This window comes from Mauremys reevesii, linkage group 18 (genome assembly GCF_016161935.1).
Source record: "Mauremys reevesii isolate NIE-2019 linkage group 18, ASM1616193v1, whole genome shotgun sequence".
In the NCBI taxonomy this organism is placed as follows: Eukaryota; Metazoa; Chordata; order Testudines; family Geoemydidae; genus Mauremys; species Mauremys reevesii.
Genome location: NC_052640.1, coordinates 20,355,233 through 20,383,074, shown reverse-complemented (window position 1 = coordinate 20,383,074; position 27,842 = coordinate 20,355,233). Strand labels below are relative to the sequence as shown.

Here is a 27,842-nt window from a genome sequence, read left to right as displayed (position 1 = left end):
ACAGACAAGACCCGGGTACTTCTGATTGCCCCGGCATGGCCCAGGCAGCATTGGTATGGGACCCTTGCGGGCCTGGCGGTCACCCCGCCATGGCCATTGCTGTCCCGCCTGCACCTGCTCTCCCAGGACCAGGGCCGTCTCCTCCACCTCAACCTTGTGGCTCTTCACCTCACGGCGTGGCTGCTCAATGGTTAGGTTGGGAGGAAAGGACATGCTCGGAAGGAGTTCAGCGCATCCTCCTAGAAAGCAGGCGGCCCTCCATGCGCCGAGCCTACTTGGCAAAGTGGTCTCAGTTTTCCAGATGGGCTGATGAGCGGGGAATTTCCCAGTGGCTGCTCCGATCCAGTTTATTCTGGACTGCCTCCTTCACCTTAGAGCCCAGGGCCTGGCGCCCTTGTTAGTCAAGGTGCACCTGGTGGCCATATTGGCCTTCCATCCGCCGGTGCAGGGCCACACGGTATTCTCCCATGCTATGACTGGCCAATTCCTTAAGGGGTTAGATCGCATCTTCCCATATGTTAGGCCCCCTGTCCCACAGTGGGACCTAAATCTGGTGTTGGCCCATCTCATGGGGGCCCCCATTTGAGCCTCTACCCACATGCTTCTGGTCACACCTCTCGTGGAAGGTGGCCTTCCTGGTTGCAATCACGTCGGCTAGGCGGGTCTTGGAGCTCAGGGCCCTGACCTCCGAGCCCCCTACACGGCGTTTCATAAAGATACAGTCCAGCTCCGCCCACACCCTTCATTCCTCCCGAAGGTGATCTCCACCTATCACATGCATCAGGGCATTTTTCTACTGGTCCTCTGCCCCAAGCCCCATGCGCCTAGTGTGGAACGCCGCCTCCACACGCTGGATGTGAGACGGGCTTTGGCTTTCTACCTGGAGCAGACTAAGCTGTTTAGAAAGTCTTCCCAACTGTTCATCGCCTCGGCCGAGCGCATGAAAGGTTGGCTGATCTCCACTCAGCGACTCTCCAACTGGATCACCTTGTGCATCCGTACCTGTTATGACCTGGCGGGAATCCCTCTGTCACCAATTGTGAGGGCGAACTCGACTCGGGCGCAGGCCTCGTCGGCTGCCTTTTTGGCCCATGTCCCCATTCAGGACATTTGTGGGGCTGCCACATGGTCTTCAGTTCACATGTTCACCTCGCACTGTGCGATCGTCTCCCGGACCAGGGATGACGCCGGGTTCATCAGGGCTGTGCTCTGTCCTGAGAATTTGTGAACTCCTACCCACCTCCAACAGATATAGCTTGGAATCACCTATTGTGGAATACACATGATTAATCACTCGAAGAAGAAAAGACAGTTACCTTTTCCGTAACTGGCGTTCTTCGAGATGTGTTGCTCATGTCCATTCCACATCCCGCCCTCCTTCCCCTCTGTCGGAGTTGTCTGGCAAGAAGGAACTGAGGGTGGGAGGAGCATGCAGTGCCCCTTATACCACACTATGGAGGCACCACTCCAGGGGTCACTGGGGCGCTCCCCTACGGGTACTGCTAGAGGAAATCTTCCGGCACCAGTGCACGTGGCGAGCACGCACACCTATTGTGGAATAGACATGAGCAACACATCTCGAAGAGCACCAGTTATGGAAAAGGTAACTGTCTTTTTCAGCTGCCTGTCTAGCTGGGGTCCAAGGTAACTAACGCAGGTGGAGAGGGAAGATTCAGAGGGAACATGGGAGTGGTTATGTAACTGTACAAAGATGGAACCACTCTGGAGGTGGCTGGGCAGTACCAACTTTTAGTGGATGGCTGCAGTTGTTAGAAGATGAGGTAAAATTGCATATTTTGGCTCTATGGGCTGAGGTGGTCTTAATGGGATTGCCCCTTTGCTATAGTTCATTTTGCTGTCTGTTTCTCCCTAACTACCCTGAGAAGGGGCAGATACTCAGTCCTCCTGAGGGGACCCGTGCATTCATACTACAGCCTTACTGTATCGTTTGTGTTTGGCTTCCCCTTCCATTTACAGGGGTTGGTACAACCAAGGTGGGCTCAACACTTCTGAATTCAATCTTCTCCAGAGTTTTAGGGTGTCTGGTCCTGAGGGGGTTGGGTTGGACCCATCTCCATTACAGACCTCCTTGAACTTGAGAGCAAATCCCACAGCCCACTTAGAAATCTGTTTTAGGAATATCTTCTCACTTCCTATTTGCTGACAATAAGGATTGGGCTTGGGTCACGTATTTGAGAAATGGATGGGAATTTCTTTAAATCAAGGGTTGGAGACTTACAAAAAAAATAGTCTTTATTGTAAGCAAGAAAAATATTTAGAGGAGCAAAGGACCATTCTCTGGAAGTCACTATTGGAAGGAATCTGTGCTGCGCTTGCTTGCTTGCTGACCTCTTTGCCTTTCCACTTCCTTTAGACAAACATTTTAGCTCATAAACAAGTAACAAGAAATTTGTGCTAATAAAAAAATTTATAAGGTGATTTGTGAAGGGGCAAGCTAGATCTCCAATCTGATAGTCTGCCAGGAAAACATGGTGCTTCCAAACTTTTGAAGTCGTATGTAATTAGCAATACATGATCTCCCCAAAGTGTAGTATCAGAGTCTACTGGCTGAGCAGATCCAAAGGAGGGATTTAGCAAACATAGCAGAACGTAATAAGTAAGCAGACATGCTTTTACCACAGAGCATGGAGACCCAGAGAAAGAAGGGAAGTTTTTGTTAGATCCCTGAATGCACAGGCTGAGCACTGTCACTTTGGAGTTAGTAAAGAAGAACACTTGAGATTTTCTAGTACGTAGGGTTTTGAACAAAACTTTTAGAAAAAAACAATCTCAGCTCCCTCAGACTGTGCTAGTGAAAATGTGTTGTCCAGCAAGAAACTAATAGAATTGTGGTGCAAGTAACAGAAGACTAAATTCCTGGGGGAAAACAGAAGCATCATTTAAAAAACAACAACAACCAAAAAAAAAACTCTTAATTGCACTGAGTTCATGAGGTAGAAATGTTACAGGTCTAACAAGGGATAACACAGGACAGATTATGCATATTAAAGAAATGTAAGGGAAAAAGACACTGGAAGCAAAAAACCTAGGGTGATAGTACAAACAATGGTGAATGATGCCTACTTCTTAGGAGTCATGTCCAAAGCTAACATTCATGGGCAGGCTTGGGCTTCTAATCTTCAATAATGTTACATTTACACATTGATCCCAGGGCAGAGTGACACCAGTTTATAAAGAGACTTTTATGGAGATGCTCCCTAAGTTGGAGCAGCGCAGAATATTGCTCAGTAGCCTGGCTGGGTCAACTGAAAACCCATCCTCACTCTACAAGGCCCAAGGAGAGTGGGTTTGACACGTATTAATTGAGCCAGCACCAGTAACTTCTTAGACCAAACTACAGTCACTGAGATGGGCCTGGTGGAACACACAGAGGAAGCAGGTATGGTGTTCAGCCAGAATGTCCACCTTAAAGATAACGGTGGATGCTGATGAGAGGGGCCAAGCTCCATGTACTCAGTCTAGCCTGAAAGGTGCCAGTCCCCATTTCCCAAATTGAAGGAAGAGCAGGACAAATCAAGGAGTGTGGTGCAATAGGACATGTTACTGACCCAGCAAAGCAGTGTGCCCATCATGGGTAGGAGGAGGGCGCATCCAGGTCTGCATAGACCTAAAAAGGTTCAGTGAAGAAGTAAGGGGGGAAAAGTGTATTCTCCCCACAATGGAAGAAACACTCTCAGTTTAGCTGGTGCAACAGGATCCTGCGCACTGGATTCTGACATGTTCCTTTCCACCCTGACTGTGCCAAGCAGAGAACTTTGGTAGCCATCTGAAGGAGATCGCTCTATTGCCATGCCAGATGCTTTCCGGAGGAAAATGAGTGAGATTCTGCAAGGCTGGAGGGCATTCTTCATGGATGACACTTCAGGTACAAAAGGACATAATGGTGAGATGAGCTCGGAGAGCAATTGGACTAAAATTAAACTGAGAAAAAATATGTGGGTGGGTAGATGAATGCTATGGCAGACCCCACTCTGAATTATATATACCCTGAGCATTCTAAAAAGAGGTGAGGGGACATCCACAGAGAGGTCAATTCCATCACCTGAAAATACACTGGAACAGATGCGTTTCAACAATATGGCACTTTTTTTTTTTTGAGCAAATTCCTACAGTGCTCCAGAAAGGCCTGGCTCTTCATGAATTACTTAACACCCTGTCTTTTCCTTTGCTCTCTAAGTGCTCCTGAGTGGAGCCATAACGGTCTGCAACTGGTGTATTGGATGTAATAGCAGAAGAGGAGTCTGACAGACAGAACTGGCAGTGAGTCCAATCAACAGCCAGGCACCTTCCCACAAGAGACCACGTGTTCTTCTGACTATCGTTGGAGATAACTTATTAGTGATAAGGGCACTTTCTCTAAACCAGTGTTCTCTTTCTGTGTTTTCATTAGGATTCTCTTCAGCATCTTTCTTACGCTTGTGTGAAACTATCTAGCCGCTCACTTTTTTAAATTGACACTATATGAATATTAATATTTTGTCTACTCTTGACCCAAGGGCTCAGTCCAGGGTCCTTCATGTTACTGAGTAGGACAGTGCAGCGTTCCTGCTGTCTACTGCAGTTATTGAGACCTCTTTTTAGAATGCTCAGGGTATATATAATTCAGAGTGGGGTCTGCCATAGCATTCATCTACCCACCCACATATTTTTTCTCAGTTTAATTTTAGTCAATTGCTCTCTCTCTCTCATCTACCATTATGTCCTTTTGTACCTGAATGTCATCCCATGAAGAAGAATCTCCAGCCTTGCAGAATCCTTCTCTCTCATTTTCCTCATCTGGCATGGCATCAATGGCCAGATGGCTACCAAAGTGGACTCCAAGGAGCATTTTTCTTTGGATTTGTTTTTTAATCTAGCTTTGGTGCTATCAGTTGCACAGCTGCTGTGTCCCTCCCATACCTTTACTGGCATTGGTTGGTTTGGTGCACATTACAGTTGGAGGAATCGTTGTGGGGGAAGTTTCTTCTTCTTTGTTTTTGTTTAACATTTACAGTATCCACTTAGAAAATAATGGTCAGGTGTTTTCCATTCCAACCCCTCTTCCATTGCAGCAGTAAAGATTAATCCACTTCTAGCTCTTGGAGGGTAGAGCACCAAGCCCAAGACAAGGTTTCAGATTAACCATTCTTGTTGGCTGGTCCATCCAGAGCCGGTGTTAGGCATAAGCAGACTAAACAATTGCTTAGGGCCCTAAGCAGCTCAAGGGGGGCCCCTATTAATTATTAGTATGTGTTGGGGGGGGAATATTTCTGCTGAAGGCCCCCAATGGGATACCACCAGCACCGGGTCCATCCTGCATCATGGGCTTTGCTTTCAGGCTGGTACCTGGGATGGTATATCTCCCGTCTCCCCCCCTCCCCCACCTTTCTTAAATTATGATTTTCACTTTAGAGGTAAGTAGAGCAGACAGATCCTGGAGGGTTTTTGCCTTCCTCTCCAGCATGGGGCACAGGTCACTTGCAGGTTTGAACTAGTGTCAGTGGTGGATTCTCTGTAACTTGAAGTCTTTAAATCATTATTTAAGTGCTTCAGCAACTCAGCCAGAGGTTCTGGGTCTATTACAGGAGTGGGTGGGTGAGGTTCTGTGGCCTGCAATGTGCAGGAGGTCAGACTAGATGATAGTGATGGTCCCTTCTGGCTTTAGAGTCTATGAATCTATAAATAGAGGAGGGAAGAACAGTATATAGGCTGGTGGGGTAGGACTTAATTATTTTATTAGTTATGGATAGTTGCTAAAGTTATTTATAGTAAATGAAGTCAGGATGGGCTGGGGTTGGGTGCAGCACAACCTTCTGAAGAGGGAGGGTCTCTTTGCCCCCGTCAACTAGGTAGAACAGAGGAGTCGGGTTGGAATGCAGGGACAGGTTGCCATTGCCTTGGGGGAGAGCAGAATGGACTGGTTCAGTCTTAGGGCAGGTGTACACTAAGGGCGGGGGTCGAACTAGGGTACGCAAGTTCAGCTACGTGAATAGCGTAACTGAATTCGAAGTACCCTAGTTCGAACTACTCACCTGTCCAGACGCCGCGGAATCGAAGTCCGCGGCTCCAGGGTCGACTCTGCCACCGCCTTTTGCAGTGGTGGAGTACCGGAGTCGACCGCGGCGCTTCCGGAGTTCGAACTATCATGTCCAGATTAGATGCGATAGTTCGAACTCCGAGAAGTCGAACTCACCGCGTCGACCCGGCTGGTAAGTGTAGACTAGCCCCTAGAAATGGCTGAAACCATCTTTGTTCTGAATAAAAAGTGAAACAATGGAGGGTTTGGTGGAGCCCTTAAATGAACTTTGTTGTTCAGCAGCGGGGTTCTACATTGCTTCATTGAAGAAGGACTTCATTCATAGATGAGATAGTAGCCTGGGCATGAGTGCTCCATACTGCCAAGCCTCAGGAAACCCAAGTGGGAGTCTAAATCTTAGTCTGCTGTTCCCCAGGTTGGAAGAGGTTGGGAATGCTGCAGAGACAGTGTGCTCAGGCCCCGGCAGTAGGACAACTCCTCATCTGGCTGAATAAGAGACAGCATTGATGGGTTCACAAGAGTGTCTTATCTACACTTCTCTCAGCCAGAAGGATGATGACTTAAAAGATCTTTGGGATAAAAAGGAGGAGGAAAAGTTCTCTCCAGGTCTGTGACAGGGATGTTGACTGTCCCCTGTGAGGGTCAGGGTTTATATAAGCACACATACCGTGTGTAGATAGATAGCTCAGTCTTCGTTATACTTTTCTAAGACTACATTTTCAAGGGGCCAAGCACCCATGGCTCCAGGTGACGGTTATGGGAGCTGCAGGTGCTCAGAGCCCCTGAAAATCAGGCTCATACCGTGCTGTGGTATTCTTGCCTGCTTGGTTTTATTTTCATCCTTCGTTAATGACGAACAATCACAAGGGAAACAGTCTATTGTTAATATTTAATTTCCTCTTATTACTGGAAGCAGATGACTAAAAGATCAATTAAAAATGTAACCAATAAAAAGCCAATAAGGAAACCAGAAGAGCTACATCCTGCTAAGATAGAGCAACTCTTCCTCCTGCCTGCACAGCCCAGTCACCCCTTCATCTGTTAGCCGGGATGTAGAGAAACCGGTTCTCAACCACGCCCTGGCCATTGCAGTGTGACAAGAGGTGAAACAATTGTAAATTAAGGCATCGAAAACCTTGGTATCTAAGTGCAGGAAACAAATTAGCGAGCAGCTTTTAAAAGCAATTCACAAGGAACAAAACCCAGATTTTTTCAGTACATTTGTTGCCTAAAATGTTTCTCAGCTACAGGTAAAGTATGGACACTGGTTAATTTGTGTGATAGATGATCCTCTAAATATATGGCTTGAGGCAATGTGTCTTTGACATTTCCATAGATTTTAAAGATATGGAATCTTCCCCTAAGTTAAAGCATCTTCAAAGGGAGGAGAATGTTCCCAAGAGGCTAAAAATTTTCTTTGAGTTCCGAAAGCAGGAAACATATGGCTTAATAACAGCATCAACCTGCTGGCTCAATTTCAGGGTTAGGGTAGTTGGGAATAATACCTTGTAGAAGTCCTAGGTTTTGCCCTTAGAAAACTAGGCACCTGGGACTGTATAATTTTCCAGGGATACACTAGGAGGCACTATGCTGGGGAGGAGGTGGCGTGGGGCCAGCTCAAGACTGTTGTCTGTGGAGTGAGTCCCAATGATGGTTGTCTCTCTCTTGGTAGGAACACCACCTCTTCCCTGCCTGTGTTACCTTGACATGACCCACTCTCCCTAGAACTGGATTTCACTGGTCTGGAACCGGCTGGGAAAACCCATTCTGGTCCAGAGACCCGGCTGGGGTGGGGAAGGACCAGTCAGAGTCCAGAATGGCTCCAAGCAAGGAGGTGGGATCAGTAGTGCTGTGAGGAGGCTGGGGTGTGATAGGCCCTCAGCCTATCGGCACGGGCTTGGGGACGAAAGGAACAATAAGGGGCTGAGAGAGGTTCTTGGCTTCGGTTTTTCTTCCACCTCAGTCCACGCAGTGTTAGGTCACAGTAGGTCCGGCTTCTGCTTGTTAGAAATTCACAGGGTTCCCTGATGCATCACACTGCTATGGAGGTTCCCCTGTGCTGAGATTCATTGCAGCATGTACCTTTACCTGGCCATTTCATGCACTGTCTCTAGCTGCTTGGTCCTGCACTCTGGCTACAAAGGCAATGGACTTGAAGATTTTTGGCTCCCAGGGAGGGGTCACATTCTGATGGCTGGAGGATCAGAGACTGTCTGAGAAATCCTGCACCCTGTGGAATATTGCTAATGCCCCTGAGATTGGCTACCAAATTAAAAATTGTGGATATTGTCAAACCTGTTACTCCACAGCTGGAAATAAAATGTTCATAGAATAAGGAGGCTGGGCCGTGAGAAGAACAAGTCCACTCATCACTAGCATGATGATGCATAATGCAGGCATGTGTATCCAAAAGCAAGAGGTCTAAACTGAGCCTCAAGGGGGCAATGGCAGGAAAGGAATTTGTATGAGGAATGTTTGAATCAACACTATCTGAGCATTCACTCCAGATAAAAACCCCAGGCAGCTCAGGAGACTGCAATGGCAGTACCTCAGTCCAAAGTCAATTGGAAGAGCTCAAAACAAAAGCTTGTTCTGCCTCCAGATGTGAACAGCTTCATTGGAACATGCTGTTCAGATTCTTTATTCAATTTTCAAGAGACAGATTCTCATTGGGGCTGAAATCTGAGCTAGAACAGAGTGTTCCAAGTCATGAAAAATGAACAAGGGAGCAGCTTAGGGGGTTTGTGAGTGGCAAGAAAGATTTATTTAATAATGAGAGAATGGCAGGAACATAGCCCAGGGTAACAAGGAGGGATTAATCCAATTAACAGTACAAGACATGAGTTTGAGAAGCAATATTAATTGTAGCTGTCCAGCAGGCTGCATGGTACAGGTTATTTTTTCCAATTCACAAGAAGTTCACAATATTGATCACTTGAAGACCTAACTGAAATGTTAAATATACCACCCCCAATACCTTCGTAAGTAAAGCTGGCTTGTGAGTAAATTAATCTCATCACTGCTGGCTGCTGGACTGTTGTCATACATGGAATAGATGCTCCTCAGAGAAATCAGTACCCACAAAATATACGTCTTCCCCTTTATATCTATATTTATTTTCATTCCTGCTCAGTAAATTCTAGCAATACGAACTGAACAAACTGGGGCCTGGTTTGCAAACTAATTTTGGAACTAAAGCAAGCTTCAAATACTTCTGCTGTCAAAGAGTCAGGCTGCCGGCGGCATGAAGATAAATCCTGCCCCACAATATGGAAAATGAAGGAGATGGGGAATGAATGGGTATATGGCACTTGCACCTCAGAGACCATTGTACCCAGTGAGTTTGTGGCAGTCATGATGCTGGAATGTTGCTACCACAGAAACATTGGTGCTGAAGGAGATGCAATGCTGGCATGTCATGGCTGGAATGTTTGCTCACCTCCAGTCATTTGTCTTCTGAGATATATCAACTCTACCCAGGTCTAATGCTTTCCATCCCATGAAAAAGCAGAGTGTAGCAGAGTGTAAGAACCAGTTGTCCTCCTTCTGAACAGAACGCTGAGGTGAACAGGGAAGACTATGATGGAAAAATATGACTGCAACGTGCAAACAGAACCAGAGAACTAGGCATGAGCCAAATTCAAAGCCTCCAGAGGCTAAATTATAAAAAGGAAATCAGTCAGTGATGCAACTGGGTGAAGTAGAATGTACAAGAACTCTCCTGACGTAAGACAATTAAAATTACAGCATCTTTTTCCAGGAGGATGTGCTCAACTGCAGAAAATTCCATCTCTCCCTGCATGGATTTGAACTAGGTGGGATTTATCTGGAATAATGAGCATCAGGAAAATCCAATAAAACCTTGCTATCTCATGCCTAATCTGATTAAAGATAGCCACGTTGGACAAAGATTAGCTGCTGAAGTGGTCAAGTTAAATAAAGCACAATTAGGATGAAGATCCTACCGGAGGAAGTGCTGATTTGGGAAAAGAGATTCTATTAATCCCATTTCCCCTTCTGTAAAATGGGAATGTTAGTGACCTCCTTTGTAAAGTGCTTTGAGTTCTACTGATGTCATGCACTATGTAAGAGGTAGATGGCAGTTTTATTGTCTCTGCATCCTGTTTAACTTGATTACTTCAGTGCCTAGTTCTTTTCGAGCACGGCTGTTTTTATAGCTGTCGTAGCTTGATGTGACAGATCTTTTCTTTTTAAAGTTGGCTTTTTTATGGGTCAGAGGTTTTGGCTGAGATACTCCATATGCAGTTGTTAAATTTCACTAAGTGTTTATTTAACAGAGAGTTGGTACTTAAGCTTGAGTTTCATTAAGTTTATGTGTCTGGAGATATGAATGTGAGTTAGGAAGCCCCACATTGTTTGAAAAAAAGGCCTATGAAGCTCAACGTATTAGTCATTCTCAGGGTGTGTGTTTTGCATTCTTGGAGAGATGTGAACTAATTTGATGCCCACTTCCCCACTTCAAAGGGCGCATTTGTGGGCTCTAGCTGTGACTGTTCAATTCAAATGACTAACCTTTTCATAGCACGGCACTTCCAATAGACACACACATCATAGCTCTTGCAGCAATTTTTTCTTATCCCTAAAGTTGCTACTTGTTTCCCCATTTTTCTTCTATTCTTTTTCACTCTGTCATCTCTGCTTCTTTTTCTCTGTCTCCTGTCATCTCACTTTTCTGCCCTCTTCCCTGCATTTCTGTCTCTTTCTTTCTGCTCATCTGCTGTTAACTCTATTACCCGGGGCTAGATTTCAGGCTAGAATGCATTTTGGCAAGTGGGCCCTTCAGCGTGTTTCAGGCAGGATTTGAAATGGATAATTAATGACATTTGGAGAGGTAAAACAGGGCTATACTTTTAACTGTATTAACATATGGTGGAGAGAAGAGCTTTTGGAGGGACTAGATAGAGAAAGATAATAGAGATTGTCCCTCCTCAAGGGACTATTGGTAAAACAAGATCCTTATCTGCCTCTTACTGGCCACATTGCAAGTTCATTTCCTCTATTGACTTCCCCAAAATATACATATAAAGCAAAAGGGGATTTCAGGAATTGATGAAAAGGTACTTTTTTAGCACTTCTAAACCAAAAAGAACCACACCCTCTCCTTTCAAACACAGCTCTAGCAATAGAGATCCAAACCAATGAAAGGTGCAAGATTAGCTTAGCTCCCTGAGATGAGATGTGAATCACAGTTCATTGCATTTTCACTATCTTTACTCCTTTATTTTATTTTGAGAAATTCTCTTCCGACTTCAGATCAGTCTACCTTTTGTGAAGATGTGAAAACCCGCTGGTGGTGCTGTTCAGGGTCATCTGTTGTTACAGCACCAAAACATTCATTTTGGGAGGCTTATCTGCATTTCTGAAACTGAACCCAGTGGTGATTTAGCAACTGACACCAAGGCCCCTTTTTTTCCAATCCCTACTTGTGTTTGTTTGCCATAACTGTACTCTTCCCTTAAACAAAGGACAAAACAGGATCTTTTGCAGCAAATGAGGCTTAAAACTCACTACAGAGGAGCCAAAGCAAAGCATCCTGTAGTCACTTGTGATGGACTGTGAAGGACCAGAGCCTTAAACTAAGCTCAGCAAGCCTCATTCTTGATCGTGGTGCTGTGATTGGAGTCTCTATCTGGGTGCAAATGTGTGTGTGTCTCTGCACAAGAGACGGTGTGATGGGAGCAGCGGTAAATGCTGTGCATGTATCTGACTCGCGCGACAGTGTGGGGGGAGAGATAGCTCAGTGGTTTGAGCATTGGCCTGCTAAGCCCAGGGTTATGAGTTCAATCCTTGAGGGGGCCACTTAGGGATCTGGGGCAAAATCAGTACTTGGTCCTGCTAGTGAAGGCAGGGGGCTGGACTTGATGACCTTTCAGGGTCCCTTCCAGTTCTGAGATAAGTATCCAAGTTGGTGTGTATGGCATTAAGAGCATCTCCATGCATGGGAATGTGTGTTCTTGGGGCCCAGCTTGCTGCTTTTTGCAGGGGTGGCCATGGGTGGGTATAATACTATGTGAGCATCTGTGCGTGTACCTTTGTGCAGGGGGAGTGTGTGTATACCCATGATTGTGTGTCTGCGTAAGTATGTGTGTATCACTTGTGTGTCCATCATTCTGATACTGACCTCCTTTGTAAAGTGCTTTGAGACCTATGAATGAAAAACACTATAGCAAACATATAATACCTAGCTCTGCTTATAGTGTGAGGGACTGTGTGGGTAGGCAAGGGGGTGTGTCTGTGAGAGGATGGGAGTCTGCACTGTGCGTGGGTCCTTGGAGCAGTGTGTGTCTCTCTCTCCTCTGGGTAGGAAAGTACTGAAGGATGTTACACTCTGCGTTCTATGGGGGCTATTTCTTATGTTGTCAGTCGTGTTTTGGAATTTCCCCAGCACTCAAAGGAAATGTCAGAACTGCTACATATACAAACAATGTAAGCATCCTTACGTTAGACTGGGTGGTTTATATGTGATCATGTGGTGTTATTCCTGTGCAAGTGCATGCAGGATTTATGTAATGATAAAGTACACTCGTGTGTTAGCGCAGGTAACACGTCATGTATTTGTGATAGCATGGAGGCAGATGTATGTGTGTAAAAGTCTCCACCTTTTTCTGATCCAGGCACAAAGTTGTCAAAGGTATAATTAGCTGGGCTCTCATGTTTCATGGCAAACTATCAAGCAGCTGCTGAATTGTCAGCTCAGTTGGTAGCCTCAGAAACAAAACAGTCCCTGTGTTTCACATCGTAGCTCTGCAATATTGCCTTCAACCAGGCAGCTTTTGAGGGGGACAAAATATAAGCTTTTTTTGCCTGTGATGTTCATGTAGGTCTGTTTTATTTCTAACATCATTTGGATATGCCACTTGAATGAGATTTTGCTTTTCCCATCTCATCACTGGAGCTGATTACTTAGTATGGTTATTTTTGTTGTATTTTTTAAGGAAACAGGTGGAGAAGTTGGATGTTTGCAACAGCTGACGAGAAGATTCCCCGAGTCCTAGAGCATTCAGCAAAAGGGAAAAAGGGAGAATAAGATGATGTTCCTGAGAGGTGGCAGGAAGTAGTGAAGAGAATTGTGATTGTCAACAGGAAACCCAAGATCCTCACCACACATGACTATACCAGGCAGAACATTTCAAACACACAACATCTGCAGGTCTTTCTGATCTGGAGAGTAAAGGTTCATCTACATGAGGTGTTTCCTGGGATCGTATCTGTCGGAGCTCAGTGGACCACAAATGTGCTTCTGCATTATTGTGAACACGCTGAGAATCTGCAAGGTTTATCCTATCTGCTGAAGCTGGCAAACCCTATACTCCGTCTTTCTGTGCCCTCTGTAGTAGACAGCTAAATCAGCTGAAGGGAAAAGGGGGCAAGATAAGCCTCCGGCCAACAGCTGGCAGCTGAGTGCCCTTCAGAACCCAGACCGTTTTGAGGTGCCTTGGTGGCTGTTTGCAGCACTGCAGATATGGACACTGAGCTTCTCTGGCACCTTCTTGCATTGGCCTGGTCAACCTCACCATGCTAGTATATGGGAATGAAAACTTCCTCTCGGATGTAATTTACATCATCCTGGAACTGGTCATTGCCGTGCTGGCCATCTTGGGGAATGTCCTGGTCTGTTGGGCAGTCTATCTGAACAGCAACCTGCAAAACGTCACCAACTACTTTGTGGTGTCCCTGGCTGCAGCTGACATTGCAGTGGGCGTGCTGGCGATCCCCTTTGCCATCACCATCAGCACTGGCTTCTGTGCCTTCTTCTATGGCTGCCTCTTCATCGCCTGCTTCGTCCTGGTTTTGACTCAGAGTTCCATCTTCAGTCTTCTGGCTATTGCCATTGACAGAATCATTGCTATCCGGATACCCCTCAGGTAAGCCCAGAGTGGGTGGGACCGGGAGGGGGTGGGGGGGGTGGAAAGCACAGATGGAATGGGCATCTCTAGAGTGTCCTACGTGCTATAATCAAGGAGGAAGAGGGAGTTAAAGGGAATGACGCCACTTTCACTGTAATCTGAAAATGCGTTTTAGACCTCAAAACTTGCCCCTTCCTGCTGGATTTCCTGGATGTTGTATTTCTGTTTCTGGCTCTTCCTTGTCCCACGAAGTATGTGCCCATGGCATTACCTGGACCCTGCCTTGGAGCTTACATTCTGCACTGAGGCAGATTCCTGACTTAACCGTAATGATTTGTGTTCTGAGTTGGAGCAGACAGTGCCAGACAGATCGCTGTGGGAGAGCTGAGCACAAAAGAGAAGTCACTCGCTATCACCCCACTGTGGACAGCAGGGGCTCTGTCGGGTAGGTCGAGGTGTGCTGTTACAGTGAGATTCTCTAGGGCAGCGTTTCTCAGATGGGCCACATGCAGCCACCAGGGGCTTTTCTTGCGGCCACAGCCTCCTGGGCTGTGATTGCGGGGGTGGGGTGGAGTGGGGGGTGGAGGGGACCAGTGGTCCCTGCCCCCTCCGTGGTGCTCCCGGATGGACAGCCTTGGTGTTGGTTGCTGGGGTTTCCAGCAAGGGTTTGTCAGCCGGTGAGTTCCTCACCTTCCCAGGGGTGGTGGGGCTCAGGATTTGGGCTTCAGCCTGGGGATCGTGGGGGAGGCAGGTTCTGGCCGCAAGGCTTTGGGCTCCGGCCCTGGGGCTTCAGGCTCCGGACCCCGATGCCTCCCCCAGTCCTCCATCCAGGGCTTAATTTGTCCCCAGACTTCCTGGGGCTGAGTAACTCGGCTGTGAAAAGTGATATTAACCAACATAATCACATTCAAGTATCACTTTTCACAGCCGAGTTACTAGCTAGCTATAAATAAATTACAATGATCTGGAGGTGTGTATGTGCATGTTTATTTGTTTTTCCTAAAGCTAATTAAGTATTAATTAGGAAAAAGGGTGAAAGTGGCCACCAGCAAGAGCTGGTGGCCGCACTCTGAGGCCACCAAATAATTTGTCCTAAGAACCTGTGCTCTAGGGCGAGCATGCGGATGGGAATGAGAGGCATTCTCAGGGGCTGTGGGGGTGCTTTAAGCCTACACAGGCTCAGAGGGAGGGTGCACTTTTTGTTCAACATGAGCAAGAGGATCCAGCGTCTCTAACAGAGAAAGCTATTTGGCAAAGGCCGGGTCCTGTCCCAAGTCCATCCCACAAGTGGGCACCTCACACACTATCTCCTTTTGGGGAAGAAAAGGACCTTCAGAAATAGAGCTTGCAAACTGAAACAGAGCGGCTGCTGCTCTATGGAGAAGCGACCAGATTCATGTGGGCCGGGGGAACATTTTACCTTGTATGTGGGAGCTGCCACCCTATCTGATCATCACAAGCCTGCAGATAAATGCTGCCAGTTCAGTTCAAAGCCTGTGTGTTCTGGGCTTATTACAAAGTGGAGAGCGCTGTGGAGCAGTTAACTGACAATACCTTCATGTCATTTCTCAGGCATTTAAGACACAGAGGAAGCCTGTAAATGAGTGACAATCTCCATTCTCCAGCAAGGGCAGCCTACACCGGAGCAGAGCAGGCTGTGACTAGTGACACCTCTGATCTGTCTCTCCATTCCTATGTATCATTCTCTCTCCTTTTCCCCTCTCACTTGTTCCTCACCACCTCTCACCCCTGCACCCCCCAGCAGATTATTCTGATGCCCTCATCTGCAGAGGGAAATTGTAATGGCTCTTGCTTCTCATTTGCCACCCAGACACTCCTGTGGTGGTGACTGCAGCCTGATCCTGCTCAGTGTACGTGGGCTGTTCTCCTGTTCCCCCCAGACATAAAAGTATCATGGAGGGATGGAAGAGGAACCTGGTGGAAGTCACCTGGCAGTGGGGAGAGACACTGAAAGCCCTGTGGGGAGGCACATTCAGTATTCCAGCTAATTGACTATTTGATGAATTGACGCAATTTGCTGCCCGTTTGGTAATTCTTTGACTTATATCCCAAAGCAAATAACGAGATAAAGCCTGATTTCCAGGTATTGTGCCCTTTTAGCAATAAGGAAGCCCTCAGGGGCCAGTTCATGGCTGATCCTTGCAGAGATGCGCAAAGGATGGGGAAGGGCAGGTGCAAGAGACAGTAGTCATCCCTTTGACCATTCTCTCACAATGCCTCTGCAGGTGTTTGCCAGACCAAAGGGAGCATTGAGGAGGCAGTCATCTTCCTTCAGCCTCCACTGCAGCATCAGCCAGCAAAGCTGGCTAGACACATCGGGAGCGTGCGGTAACCTCTAAGGCTCTGTTGTCACTAAAAATGCTGCAGCTGTAGCGCTTCAGTGTAGATGCTTGCTATGGCAATGGCAGGAGTTCTTCTGTTGCTGTAGGTAATCCATCTCTCCCCAAGAGGTGGTACCAAGGTCAAAAGAATTCTTCCATTGACCTAGCACTGTCTACACTTAGTTAGATCAGCTTAACTGTGTCTCTCAGAGGCGTGGCTTTTTGACATCCCTGAGCAACATAGCTGGGTTGATCTAACTTTTTTAGTGTAGACCTGGCCCACAGGTGGGGAAGGATACACCTGCTGCCTGTTCTCCTTAAGAATAAATATGGCTGCACAATTTAGCAATAGTCTTCTGATTTCTTAGAACGATCAGCCAAGTAGGCTGCGGAATGGCTAATTTCATTTGAACGGCACTCTTCCAAATGCTGTGTCCCAGGCAAATGCCACAGAGAGACACAAACCTCATTGAATGAGTCTGAATTATTAACTCATCTCTATTAATAGTGCATCAAATGAATTTGAGCATATTTACTGAGGAGCAGAAGGCTTGGAAGGATTAAATTTTTATCAGTAAATGTTGATTTCACCGTACATAGAAACTGATGAGCAAATATATTTATAATAATCAACATTTACTGATAGGCAAAATAAGAAAAATGTTGTTTGAGAACTTACTAAGTTTGATTTAAGGATATTTACTTGGTATATTTTGACATGTAATGTTAACAATTTGTGATAGTGGGTTATAAAACTGTAACTTTTTTAATCTCAATGTCTGCTGTTATTTAATTATTGTCTGATCCTCTTCACCCCCATCATTTTCTGCAACTGTGAAACTTTAAAGCAATATGAATTTTAAAATGCTTAAAAATAAACATTGATATTGTCCATCAAAATCTAATTGTGTCAAGCCAATATATAATAGAAAGATTGTAGAATTTCATGTAACTGGTAGAAGACTAACATGTGGAGTAGCTAATTCCCCCTACATCAGAAATGGCAGGTAGGTGAGGTGCACTGGATAGAAGAAGACAGGGTTTCTTCCTGCGGTCAAACAGAAAAGTTCTCAAATTACCATTTGTCCAGCACCTTGTCCCCATTCTCAAAGGTAGCAACCTTTTATTTGTGAGACAAGGTAACGTCTTGAACCAACTTTTGTTGGTGCAAGAGACAAGCTTTTGAGCTTATACAGCGCTCTTGTCTCTTTCACCAACAGAAGTTGATCCAAGAAAAGATTTTATCTCATCCACTTTGTGTCTCTAATATCCTGGGACCAGTACAGCTACAACAACACTGCAAACAACAATGGAAGAAATCCTTTTATTTGTGATGATCCAACGTCAACTATAATAACATGCTGAACTGCAAATCTTTCTTCCCACTCTGATTTGCGCCTGGATAGCCTAGATGTGCAAGTAATTGTGGGCACCCCTTTTCTTAGGATTGCTGAGACCCATGTTCCCAGTCACTTGGAAGTTCTCTATAAGGTGTTCCTTCTCTAGCTAGTGTTGAATTTGAAGCTATGAGCTCATATTGGAATGAAGGGTCACATTTTCACCACCACAGATTGAAATTAATTGGATGTAGTGAGCCCTGCTTGGAACCTGAGATGCTGAAAAGTCCTCTGAAATGTCCACTTTAGTTGCCCTACTGCTAATCTTGGAGTTCAGATGTGAAACGGTAGCTCACGCTTGATAATTGAACCCTATGCGAGTAAAGTGGCTGCTGAAATGGCTGCTTTTCTGTTTTAAATCCCATGTTTTGGATCTGAGCAATCAGATGCGCCCTTAGACATCCCTGGGTTCACAGCCTTTTTTCGGTCCATAGTTTGTAATGCCCTTCCCTCCCCATGTAACCTGTTTTGTCACAAACACTGTTTTTCACATCCTTGTTTCTGCTGGTGTAGAATTAAGCAGCCCTGCTTGGAGTGAATGTAGTTTATTTCCTCATTTGTACACTAACACCATTAGCCACGTGTTAGTTACAGGCTGCTCGAGAAGCTCCGGAAGAGCTCACTGTCACAAGGCTTTTGACAGTCTGGAAGATGTTCTGCCTTGGAGTATCACTTGCTACTAGATTCACTACTTATTACCCATGAATGGTCCCACTGAAATCAATGGGGGTCAGGCCCCTCAGTAACTGTCAGTAGGATCAGTCCCTTTGATTATAACCTCTTCAGGGCAGGAATCTGACATGCTCAGAGCCTACGCCCTCTTGGATGCTGTATTCATGATTTTATTTCTATCTATTTAAACATTTGCATTTGGTTCCCGTCTCTAAGGCACCTGGCTGTGCTACAGCAATAAAGCCATTCTGTATATAGTCCTTCAATCTCTACAGACTTGAATTTACCTTCTTACTAGGTTACAAGAGCAGTGAGGTTTGTCACCTTGTCCTGACACTTTCAGAATTGTGGTGGACTTGTTTGTAGATAATGTGTTTTCATCTCTCTCTGTCTCTATGGACCTGTCAAAGGGGGATGTTACTGTGTGAGGCTCAACTCAAACCTCTTGGAGATCCCTGAATGAGAAGTGCTATAGAAGGACCCAGTTCTATGCTGATTAATTCTACTGCCAGCCCAGTACTGTAGGGCAGTACAGCAAGGAGGATGTTTGGGTTAAAAGCTGTTTCACAAGCCTTTAAAGCCTGTTGCATGGAAATCCCCAGAGGGTAAGAGCACTGAGAGCTGCAATAAATGTATTTTTAGTGTCAGGGAAGGGACCTCTCCAGCCGTGGGATAACAGCTGTACAATTTCGAAATTCCTCCTGACAAAGATGCAGCCAATTCTAGTTTATTTTTTTAAAGCTTCAAGTGCCATCAGCCAATCTCTTGTTCCCTCTTTGTGATTTTAAATATACATTTTGAAGCTCAGGTATAACTCCACTCATGTCAGTTAGATCTGAATTTAAGAGTAACTCCACTCCTCTTCTCCTGGATAGGCAGTATTCTTGATACTTTCTGAGGATTCACACAACTGTCACCAGTTTCTAGAGAAACCTTCTCTATCTTCCAGATCTGGATTGAGTCCGCTCGCCAGCTTGTAGAGAAAAGAGTTGCGCCATGCTCTGTTTTTTTCCCCAGTCTCCCACTTTTTATGCTTTTGAAAGGCAATTAAAGAATGTATGAATGATCAGCCTGCACTCCCATATCATACCTGGCTGTATTTTCCAGGGGCTAAGAACACATACCAGCTCCCAGTTCTGTTCTCTGGCTGAGACAAGCAGCATCCCTCCTCCCCTTCCCTGTAGGGCTTTAGTTCACCTTAGGAGAGGAGCGTGTGTGGGAACAACAAACCCATTGAGAAAGAGAGCGAGTTTTGGATGGTGTTTTTTTAAGTATGTTTGTTAAAAGAATCCGACATGAGGAAAGAAGTAGTGCAACTACTGGAGAACATGGGAGCATCCCATAGTCAGATCACGCACGCACAGGGTCAAGTACAGTGTGGGACCCAGCAACGGACAATGTGGGAACCCTGCCATTCCCTTTCTGTGTGAAGTACTACAAAAGGAAAAGAGATTGTACTCACATGTGACACACGACTACAACTTACATTTTCAAAGCGTACAGCTGGTGTCTTCAGCTGAGGGCTTACAGCAGCATGCTAGACCCATGGATCAGCTAATATTTGGAACAAACAAAGGCCTTTTGGTGGTGTGTCAGGTTCTTATTGCGCTTCTGTTTTTTCTCTCAAAATAGCCAGGTGGATTTATTGCTGAAAGCACTGGCGTGAGGGGTATAGTGACATGTTGACCACAGAGCTCTGCCCGACCACAGTATGTCCTGTTATTCAGAGTCCTTGATCTTTCTTCAGCTGAGGCAGCCAGCCATGCTGAATCAGTTATTTTGTGAAAGGCACAACTGTCAGCGCTGCTCACCTTGGTTATGGATCCCGTCTCAGTTGATCAGCGTTGGGTTGGCAATACTGAATTCCCTGTGACCGCCATCAAGGGCGTGCTGTGCAGCCTGAGCTCTGATACTGAGCTAATGGTGCCCTTTCTCTGAGACCCTCATCTAAGCTCTATGACATTGGGCGACTAGCACAGTATCCTAGAGCTCTGTGATACTGGGCAGTTATACTGGACTCCTGGGACCCTACCTGCACTCAGCTAGGGGCAAGCAACGCTACACTACAGGGATGCTCAGTAGCTATTTCTGCCTTTGGCAGCACATAGAGATAAAGTTAGAGCAGCAGCTCTGGGTGTTTCAGTTCCCTGCGGGCAGAGGGGCCGAGCAAGACAGTTGCTTCCTCTATGCTTTGACAAGCAGGCTCATAACCATGAGTGAGTATTTGTAAGGCAGAGAAGGGAATTGCTGATCGGCATTATTTGTTGGGAGCTGACTTGTGCTGCTGGCACCCACCCTTCGCTGCCCAAGAGTGGATAGGATAGATTAGAAGGGCTCCTTGTCCAGGTCCAACATCACTCTGGCCCTCACCGGGTTGAGGGAAATGGGCTCAGCACTGCAGTTCAGTGATGCTTCTGATAAGCACATTGCAGCAAGCTGGAGTATTCCCTAAAAGGCTTTACTTCCCCCAGACCTTCCATGGAGATGAGCATTGGGAAGCTACATGGGCATCAGGTGCTTGTACCAGTTACACTGTTGTAATCCTCCTCTCCTCTGCTTTCCAGGTACAATGGTTTGGTGACCAGCTCGCGAGCCAAAGGTATCATTGCCATCTGCTGGGTCTTATCCTTCATCATCGGCCTGACGCCCATGCTGGGCTGGAACAAATGCTCCCAGAGGGAAGCTCAGGACACCAATAATTCCTCGCTCAGCAACTGCAGTAAAAGCATGGTAGCTTGTCTCTTCGAGACAGTGGTCACCATGGAGTACATGGTCTACTACAATTTCTTTGCCTGTGTGTTGGTGCCCCTCCTCCTCATGTTTGGCATCTACCTGAAAATCTTTCTGGCAGCCAGGCGGCAGCTCAAACAAATGGAGAACAAGATGGTACATGGGGAGCGCTCACGCTCTACTTTGCAGAAGGAAGTCCATGCGGCCAAGTCTTTGGCCATCATCGTTGGGTTGTTTGCCATCTGTTGGCTTCCACTCCACATTATAAACTGCTTCACGCTCTTTTGCCCGGGTTGTGCCCGTCCTCCCCTCTGGCTGATGTACCTGGCCATTATCCTGTCTCATGCCAACTCCGTAGTGAACCCATTGATTTATGCCTACCGGATCAGGGAATTCCGACTCACCTTCCGTAAAATTCTCAGGCAGCATATTGTAGGCAAGAAGCAGTTCAAGACTGGTACTGCCAGTACTAGGACTTCCACTTATGGTGGGGATGGAGAGAATGCCAGCATTAGGATCAGTGAGTATGCTCTGAACATATACACCAATGGGGAGCTGGGTGCTATCCACAAAGATACTGACATGCAGGACCTGAGTAAATGCAAGGCAGGTTTGGAATGGCACCACAATGGGAATTCACTAGACATGGAGATAAATGGGCATCTCCCACATTCCTGCAAAAATGGGGACCTTTCAGATGCATGCGGGAACATGGAGCTTCTTACTGAAGAGCTAATTGGCATTCGTGTCTCTTACTCTGAACTGGAGAATTCAACCTTGGCAGCAGCTGATGTTTCCTGATGACTCTCACAACGTTTTCCCACTGGAATGAAATCTGGTGGTTTTTTTTCTTTTTTCTTTTTTTCTACTGGCTGCCTCTGCTATGGCAGAAAGGGAGGATGAGGGGAAAAGAGGAGTGAGGCCAGGTCACTATCACGTAGGGGGTCCTTACCCATGACTGATGGGAAGATCCAAAGAACTAGACTGGAGAAAGACTGAGAGGCACTGTTTTGAACAAAGGAAGAGGAGGGACACTATAGCTATCAAAGGCTCAATTCAGAGAGACAGAGAGGAGAGCGCAAAGGTCATATCTGACATCTGAATTTTAGTATTGGGAGACTCTGCTCCAGCAGGGTGTGTTATGACATTATGCTGTACTGTGTATCTGTGGTTGTTCATCAGTTTAGTGTCTTTATCAACAGAAATAAAGGTGTGGCTGAAACATTTACTACTTCATGAGGAGGAAGAGGGGGGCAGGCCTTTTAACACTGTGGTCTCTAACAGAAGTAGGGGGTATAGCAGTGCCTACTGGTCAGGAAAGATGCTATGCTGCCTGAAGAGTGAAGGGATTCACCTGGTGGGAACTTTCAGCATCTTCAACTGTGAGATAGATTTAAAAACTGATTTTAAAACATACTAGTGCAACAGGTTTCCTGATTTTCCACTCACTGCTAGATCAGTTATGAATTATATTACAGTGAGCTGGAATATGGACAGAAGGTTTTACCTCCCCTATGTTCCATGAGATGGGCGGCTGGGAAGTTACTTGTGCGTAAGCTGCTATTATGTTGTCAGTTATGAATGTATACAAGAGAGGGTGGCTCTATCCAAGCCTACAGTATCCAGCTATGTCCTGGCACATTGAAGCAAACTGGTAACTATATTTCAGACCCTTCCATTTCACCAAAAGAACAAAGACTATATATGATGATTTGATAGTTTTATTAGCCAATCGGACGCTGGCAGGTGTCTGTGTGCTGTGGGTAATAGCAAGGCAGGGGCAGGTCTGTGTGGGAAGGGCTGATCGGGTGGTGATGGCAGGTTTTGTGAATTGCTAACAACACACCTGCCAGCAATGAGAGATGACCACAGGCTGGTAATAGGTCCATGTTTGCAACGTCTTTGTGGCTGGTTCTTTCCTCTGCTTACCTTTGTGTGTCTGGACCTGTGTACGCAGAATGCCCATTCATTCCACAGCCATAGTTACGTTTGCTCTAGAATTCCTCTTTTGGGTGAACTTTAATTGCTCATCTTTCCTGAAAGTAAAAACAACTTTTAAAACTGAACTTCGTTTTAAAGTCTGGAATTCATATGAGCCCAAGTTCATTAAAACCTTTTTTTCTATATTGTTTCAAACTCGTGGAATCTGATTAACCGTGAAGCCCTGTGTTTCTGTAACATGTGGGTGTGCATTACAAATGAGTGCGCGTGCATATGTGTGCACCAGTAGAAATGGGGGCATGTGAGTGCAGTTTGAGAGAGAAAGAAGCTTGTGTTTCAGAGAACAGGAAAACAACGACCAGTGCAGCCGTCCCTGATCTGTGTAGACACGGCATTAGCCTTGCCTGCCTTTCTGATAGACCATGATCTAATCTGTCTCTAATACAGGGTACATGACAGTGTGATATGTTACAAAGGGTTTTTACATGTGTTTGGAATGGCCCCTTACTTGTAACTGGTGAAGCCACTCATCCTAAAGGGGGCCAATAAAATCTTTATCCAAGCCCAATCAGCTTGTATGCTGCATCTGCCATGTATGGTTACGAGAAAAAAAAATATTCCAAAGCTCACCTAAAATAGCTATTACTGTAACACTGGTGTGGACAAAAGTCTATCACAGGGCCTTCTGGGGCTAGAGGCAGGTGCCGTCTGTCCCACTGGAAAGCTAGGAATCTCCCCTTTCCAGTGATCTCTCCCCTTTGACCCTGAAGCATTTATATATCACCACTCCATCCTATCACTGGTCCAGGTCTGAGCGTTGGCCATCCCAGACCTCAGATCAGGGTAACTTTTTTTGAGGGGAGAGATTCTGAAATTTGGGGGCAAGAGAAGGAAACCCAATGCTTATTTGTTCCTTATTGACAAGCTATTTAAAGGGAATTTCCTTTCTGTTATGCTCCCTGGGTGAATGGGGGCGAGGGGGGTTGGTGTATGACTTTGGAGAGAGTTTAGCAGTGAAGGTCCCAGCCAGTACAGGGCTTTCAACAAGTATGTCTGGCAGACAGATAAAAGGTTGCTTTTGCCACCAAAGATCTCAGCAAAAAGACAAGGCAAGTATTAAAACAATAGACATCACAGTCCAGTTGAGTCAGTTCCTTTTTAGCATGAGTCTTCCATTATCAGGCTCCATAGCTTGCGTTTGGGATTTTATTACTCTTGATCTTCCCTGGTGGAATATATTCCTCTATGCTATGTGAGGGATTGTGCATCACCAACCTTCTGTAACCTTCCAGCAGTGGAGGAATACACAAAGGGCTTTGATCTTTTCAGAACTCAGTTAGGCGCTGAAATGCTGCTAAGAATAACACAAGATGACATCCTGCCTTCACAGCATAACAATTAGGTCTACACAGAAGTGGAGCAGGGAAGGAAGTGTGGGGAAATATCAGCATTGCTCATGTGCTGCAACACACACAAGTGCAGAAAGTGTGTGCTGTCACGTTCGGGTGGCTGTCACACAGGGATCTGCCTGATGCTATATTACATCAAACTTTACAAGAACCAACACAGGCTGGCTGCCTTCCACTACTCCCCCAGCTTCCTCACACCCAAACGTGCAGCTTGGTTACTACAAGGACAGAGTTGATCTATGTGGGTTTAACAAACTTGGGAGGGTCCCACTGGAAAACTCTCCAGCCTAACTGGGTTGTCATATAAGCTCACTTGGTCTTCAGCAGTCTTGGTATTGGCTCCAGTATTGCTGTTCAGGGCATTCAACCAGCTGTGTCAAATGCTCTTTCATTGTTAAGATCCAGAGCTGAAAGGAAATGGGGTCTCTGTAGCCCCCAAAAGCTGAAGGAAAGCTGAGGCTGGGATTGATTCACGGGTTGTGGGCAGGACTAGGGGAGCTTGCACTAGATCGGCATCCCTTCCCCAGGCAGAGGGCAGCTCAGCTTGTAAGGATTTAGAGATGATGCAAGCTCCTCAGGGCAGGGACCATCTTTTGTTCCGGGTTCATACAGCGCCTACCACAATGGATTCCTGGTCCATGACTGGGGCTTGTAGGTGCTATGATCATCATACTCCAGAAAAGATGACTAGGGGATGACATGAGATTAGATTACCCATCAGATTACACCCGTCTGTCTTTCGGCTGATACATGTTAGAGATAGACCTTTGAGATATCTTGCTGGGGAAATGTCAGACAAGCAGATGAGGGCTGCCATGCTCAGGAGCACTGGTTGGACACAAGTGTCCCTATGCTCACTGGACAATGTTCAACGGGCAATCAATAGCTTTAGGAGCCAGCGTTGCTAGCACATAGTGACATGGACAGCAAACTCCACAGACACAGTATTGGACTCCCTGTCAAGGTGCTGCCAACCCCAAGTGTTGAAAAATCGTCAGTCAGGCCCCCAAATACTATGAGATTTTAAAAAGCAGGGCATTTGGGGTTCTGTTTATTTGCCTTCCTCTTTTTGATCCTTTTTAGGATTCATGTTTTCAGGTTTGTCTCCATATTTGTGAATTGGAAGTATAGATTTGAATGTGAGAATGTGACTCCAGGAGCTGGGGCTGTAGCAAAACCATCACACATTATGAGGCTCTTTATTTGATTGTGATTGGCAACACGGGCATCACCGCTGTAATCTGACTGCTGTTTAGGCCGAGAGTCTGAAAAAAGCCAGAGAAGAGGAGCTCTGTGCAAAGTATATGCTTTTCTCCTGACTCTTCTATCTGTCCTTTTCAACTATCTATCTGTTACGCCACCTTCTCTCTACTACAAAAATCAGTGGTCAATACAAAGGTCAAAGACGATGTGCTTCTCCCCCTCCCACATCCTCCTCACTTCCTTTGCAGTGGGGAATGTTTAGCTGATGAAACACAGCTGTTCTGAAGAGAAGGAGCCTAGGTGTCCCTCTCCCCACTGAGAGCCATCTAGTGTCTGATTCTATGTGAGGGAGATTCCATTAATTTCATCATTCCCAGGAGACTAGTGAATTCCAGGGTTTATTTGCCTTGCACAGTTTTAGATGAGGTTCTGGCTGGTTGCCAGGATTGACTTTATCAAGAGCCATTCTTAGGGCCTTTTGCTTGATAGCATGCTGTCTGGTTGTGTGCGCGCAATACGTCACAACTTTATTCTGTATAGCATGGTTCAGACTGACTGTTTCAAAATCCTTTGCAGGTGTGAATAGTACAGTTGCAGAGTTAAATAGCAGAAAGCTATGTATCGACAAGACCAAGATATTTGTATGACAGATAACATTTGAAAATTGGTGGAAAGAAATAGGAAGAGCTATTTCAGACAATGAGTGTTTACCAATGAAATTGTAATTCGTTCTGGTCAGTAAGTGAATGCTTGTGGTTAGGGACAGGTTTGGAAAAAATAGGGAGATTTTGGAGGGCTTGGGGGGGGCAGAAGTGTGCTGGAGGATTCTGGGGCAGACACGGGGCAGGAACATGCTGGAAGATTTGGGGAGATGCATTGCGGGTTCTGGGGGCGCACACAGGTGGCATGGCTGTCCTGGATAGCCCACGCTTCCCATATTTATGCTTGACTTAGCAGGTGTAGCTGATTGTTCCCATCTGGTCATTATGTGGCTGAGGCAGAATAGATTTTTGGGTGGCTCCCCCTTCACAGATGCTGCTCATCTTCTTAGAATATCCAGAAGTCGCAAAGGCCTTTCTTCTTGATTTGCATCTGATGAGCCCTTATTTAAAAATAAATAAATAACCTAACAATATTCTACAGGAATGGCTAACCAAATAGCAGCAATGCTACTGAGCAGGGTGTGGCATCACAGCTGTAGAATACTCCACTGTTCTTTGATAAGGAAACTGCCTAAAGATCAATCCTCTCCATGGTTACCATTTCAGGGGAATCAGCCCTGGCACCTCACTCCAGTGCTGAGTGGAAGAGGTCAAAGGCCTGATTTTGATCTTCCTTTCACCAGCATGAATCAGGAGTAACTAAAATGAAGTTTCATCAGTGGGAAATTGGTGTGAGAAGAGAATCTGGGCCCCAAATGCTTAGAATGCGAGCATCAGGCCTGAATCTGTTTCTTGTACCTCCCAGCCTTACTTTGGAAGCTAGGTTAGTTCAAACCACAATGTACCAAAATCAGGACTGGATCCTTTTTATCCCAGAGCAACTGTTGCATTCACTCCTTGCCTCCTTCCCACTCACAGGAGAATTTTTCCTCTTTCCTCTGCTTTTCAGAGCCATCATCTCCATCTTGTATTACACCTTCCCACTGTCCCATGGGGCAAGGGGACCCAAACACCCCAGTGCATACGTGGTATCTCTTACCCTTTTAATTTAAACGTTTTATAAATGATATATTGGCTGCTCCCCCTTTCCCTCTATCGATGTCTATCACTTAGGAGTGGGAGCAGCGTGGCAGAAGAGGGGGTGAATTCTGTGCATGTAATTATATTTTAAGTGCATTGACCAATGGTTTAGAATGTGATGAGTCATCAGACAGCCGGGCACTGAGGCGCCTGCTGCTGGTGATGCTGCTGAGTGTAATGTCTTGGTTACATTTTTTTAAAATGAGCATTAAAATAATAAAATATATTTCTAAAGGAGTGTGAGTGCCTTTGTGTCCTGGGGTTGCAGCCTGCCCTCTGGTTTTGTTTAACAATGTATTATTATTGTTAGCTTTTCTGCTGGGCTCATCTTGGAAGAGCGTTTCCTCTGCCCTCTTCCCATTTCCGGCTCCTTCTGTTAGTCTTTCCCTGAAAGTATTAACATGCTCCAAGATGACAGACCCAGACAGAGGCCAGAAGCCCTTTGCATCCCTGGTTCACTGGGATCTGTTATCCTGGCACCCGGAGGAATAACGTTAATGT

General features: G+C 46.0%; 1 protein-coding gene across 4 annotated transcripts in view; it reads left to right on the top strand.

Moving 5' to 3' along the window:
- Window positions 1-27,541, top strand: part of ADORA2A (adenosine A2a receptor) — a 53,159-nt gene extending 25,618 nt beyond the window's left edge. For 3 of the 4 annotated variants that reach the window (XM_039505848.1, XM_039505851.1, XM_039505850.1), the window contains exons 2-3: window positions 12,994-13,923; window positions 20,881-27,541. In XM_039505848.1, the coding sequence (XP_039361782.1) occupies window positions 13,574-13,923; window positions 20,881-21,847 (1,317 nt within the window). In that variant the 5' untranslated portion in view covers window positions 12,994-13,573 and the 3' untranslated portion in view covers window positions 21,848-27,541. The remainder of the gene's footprint in view (window positions 1-12,993; window positions 13,924-20,880) is intronic. The other variant, XM_039505852.1, reaches the window with a different exon arrangement.
- Window positions 27,542-27,842: the final 301 nt, after the last annotated feature.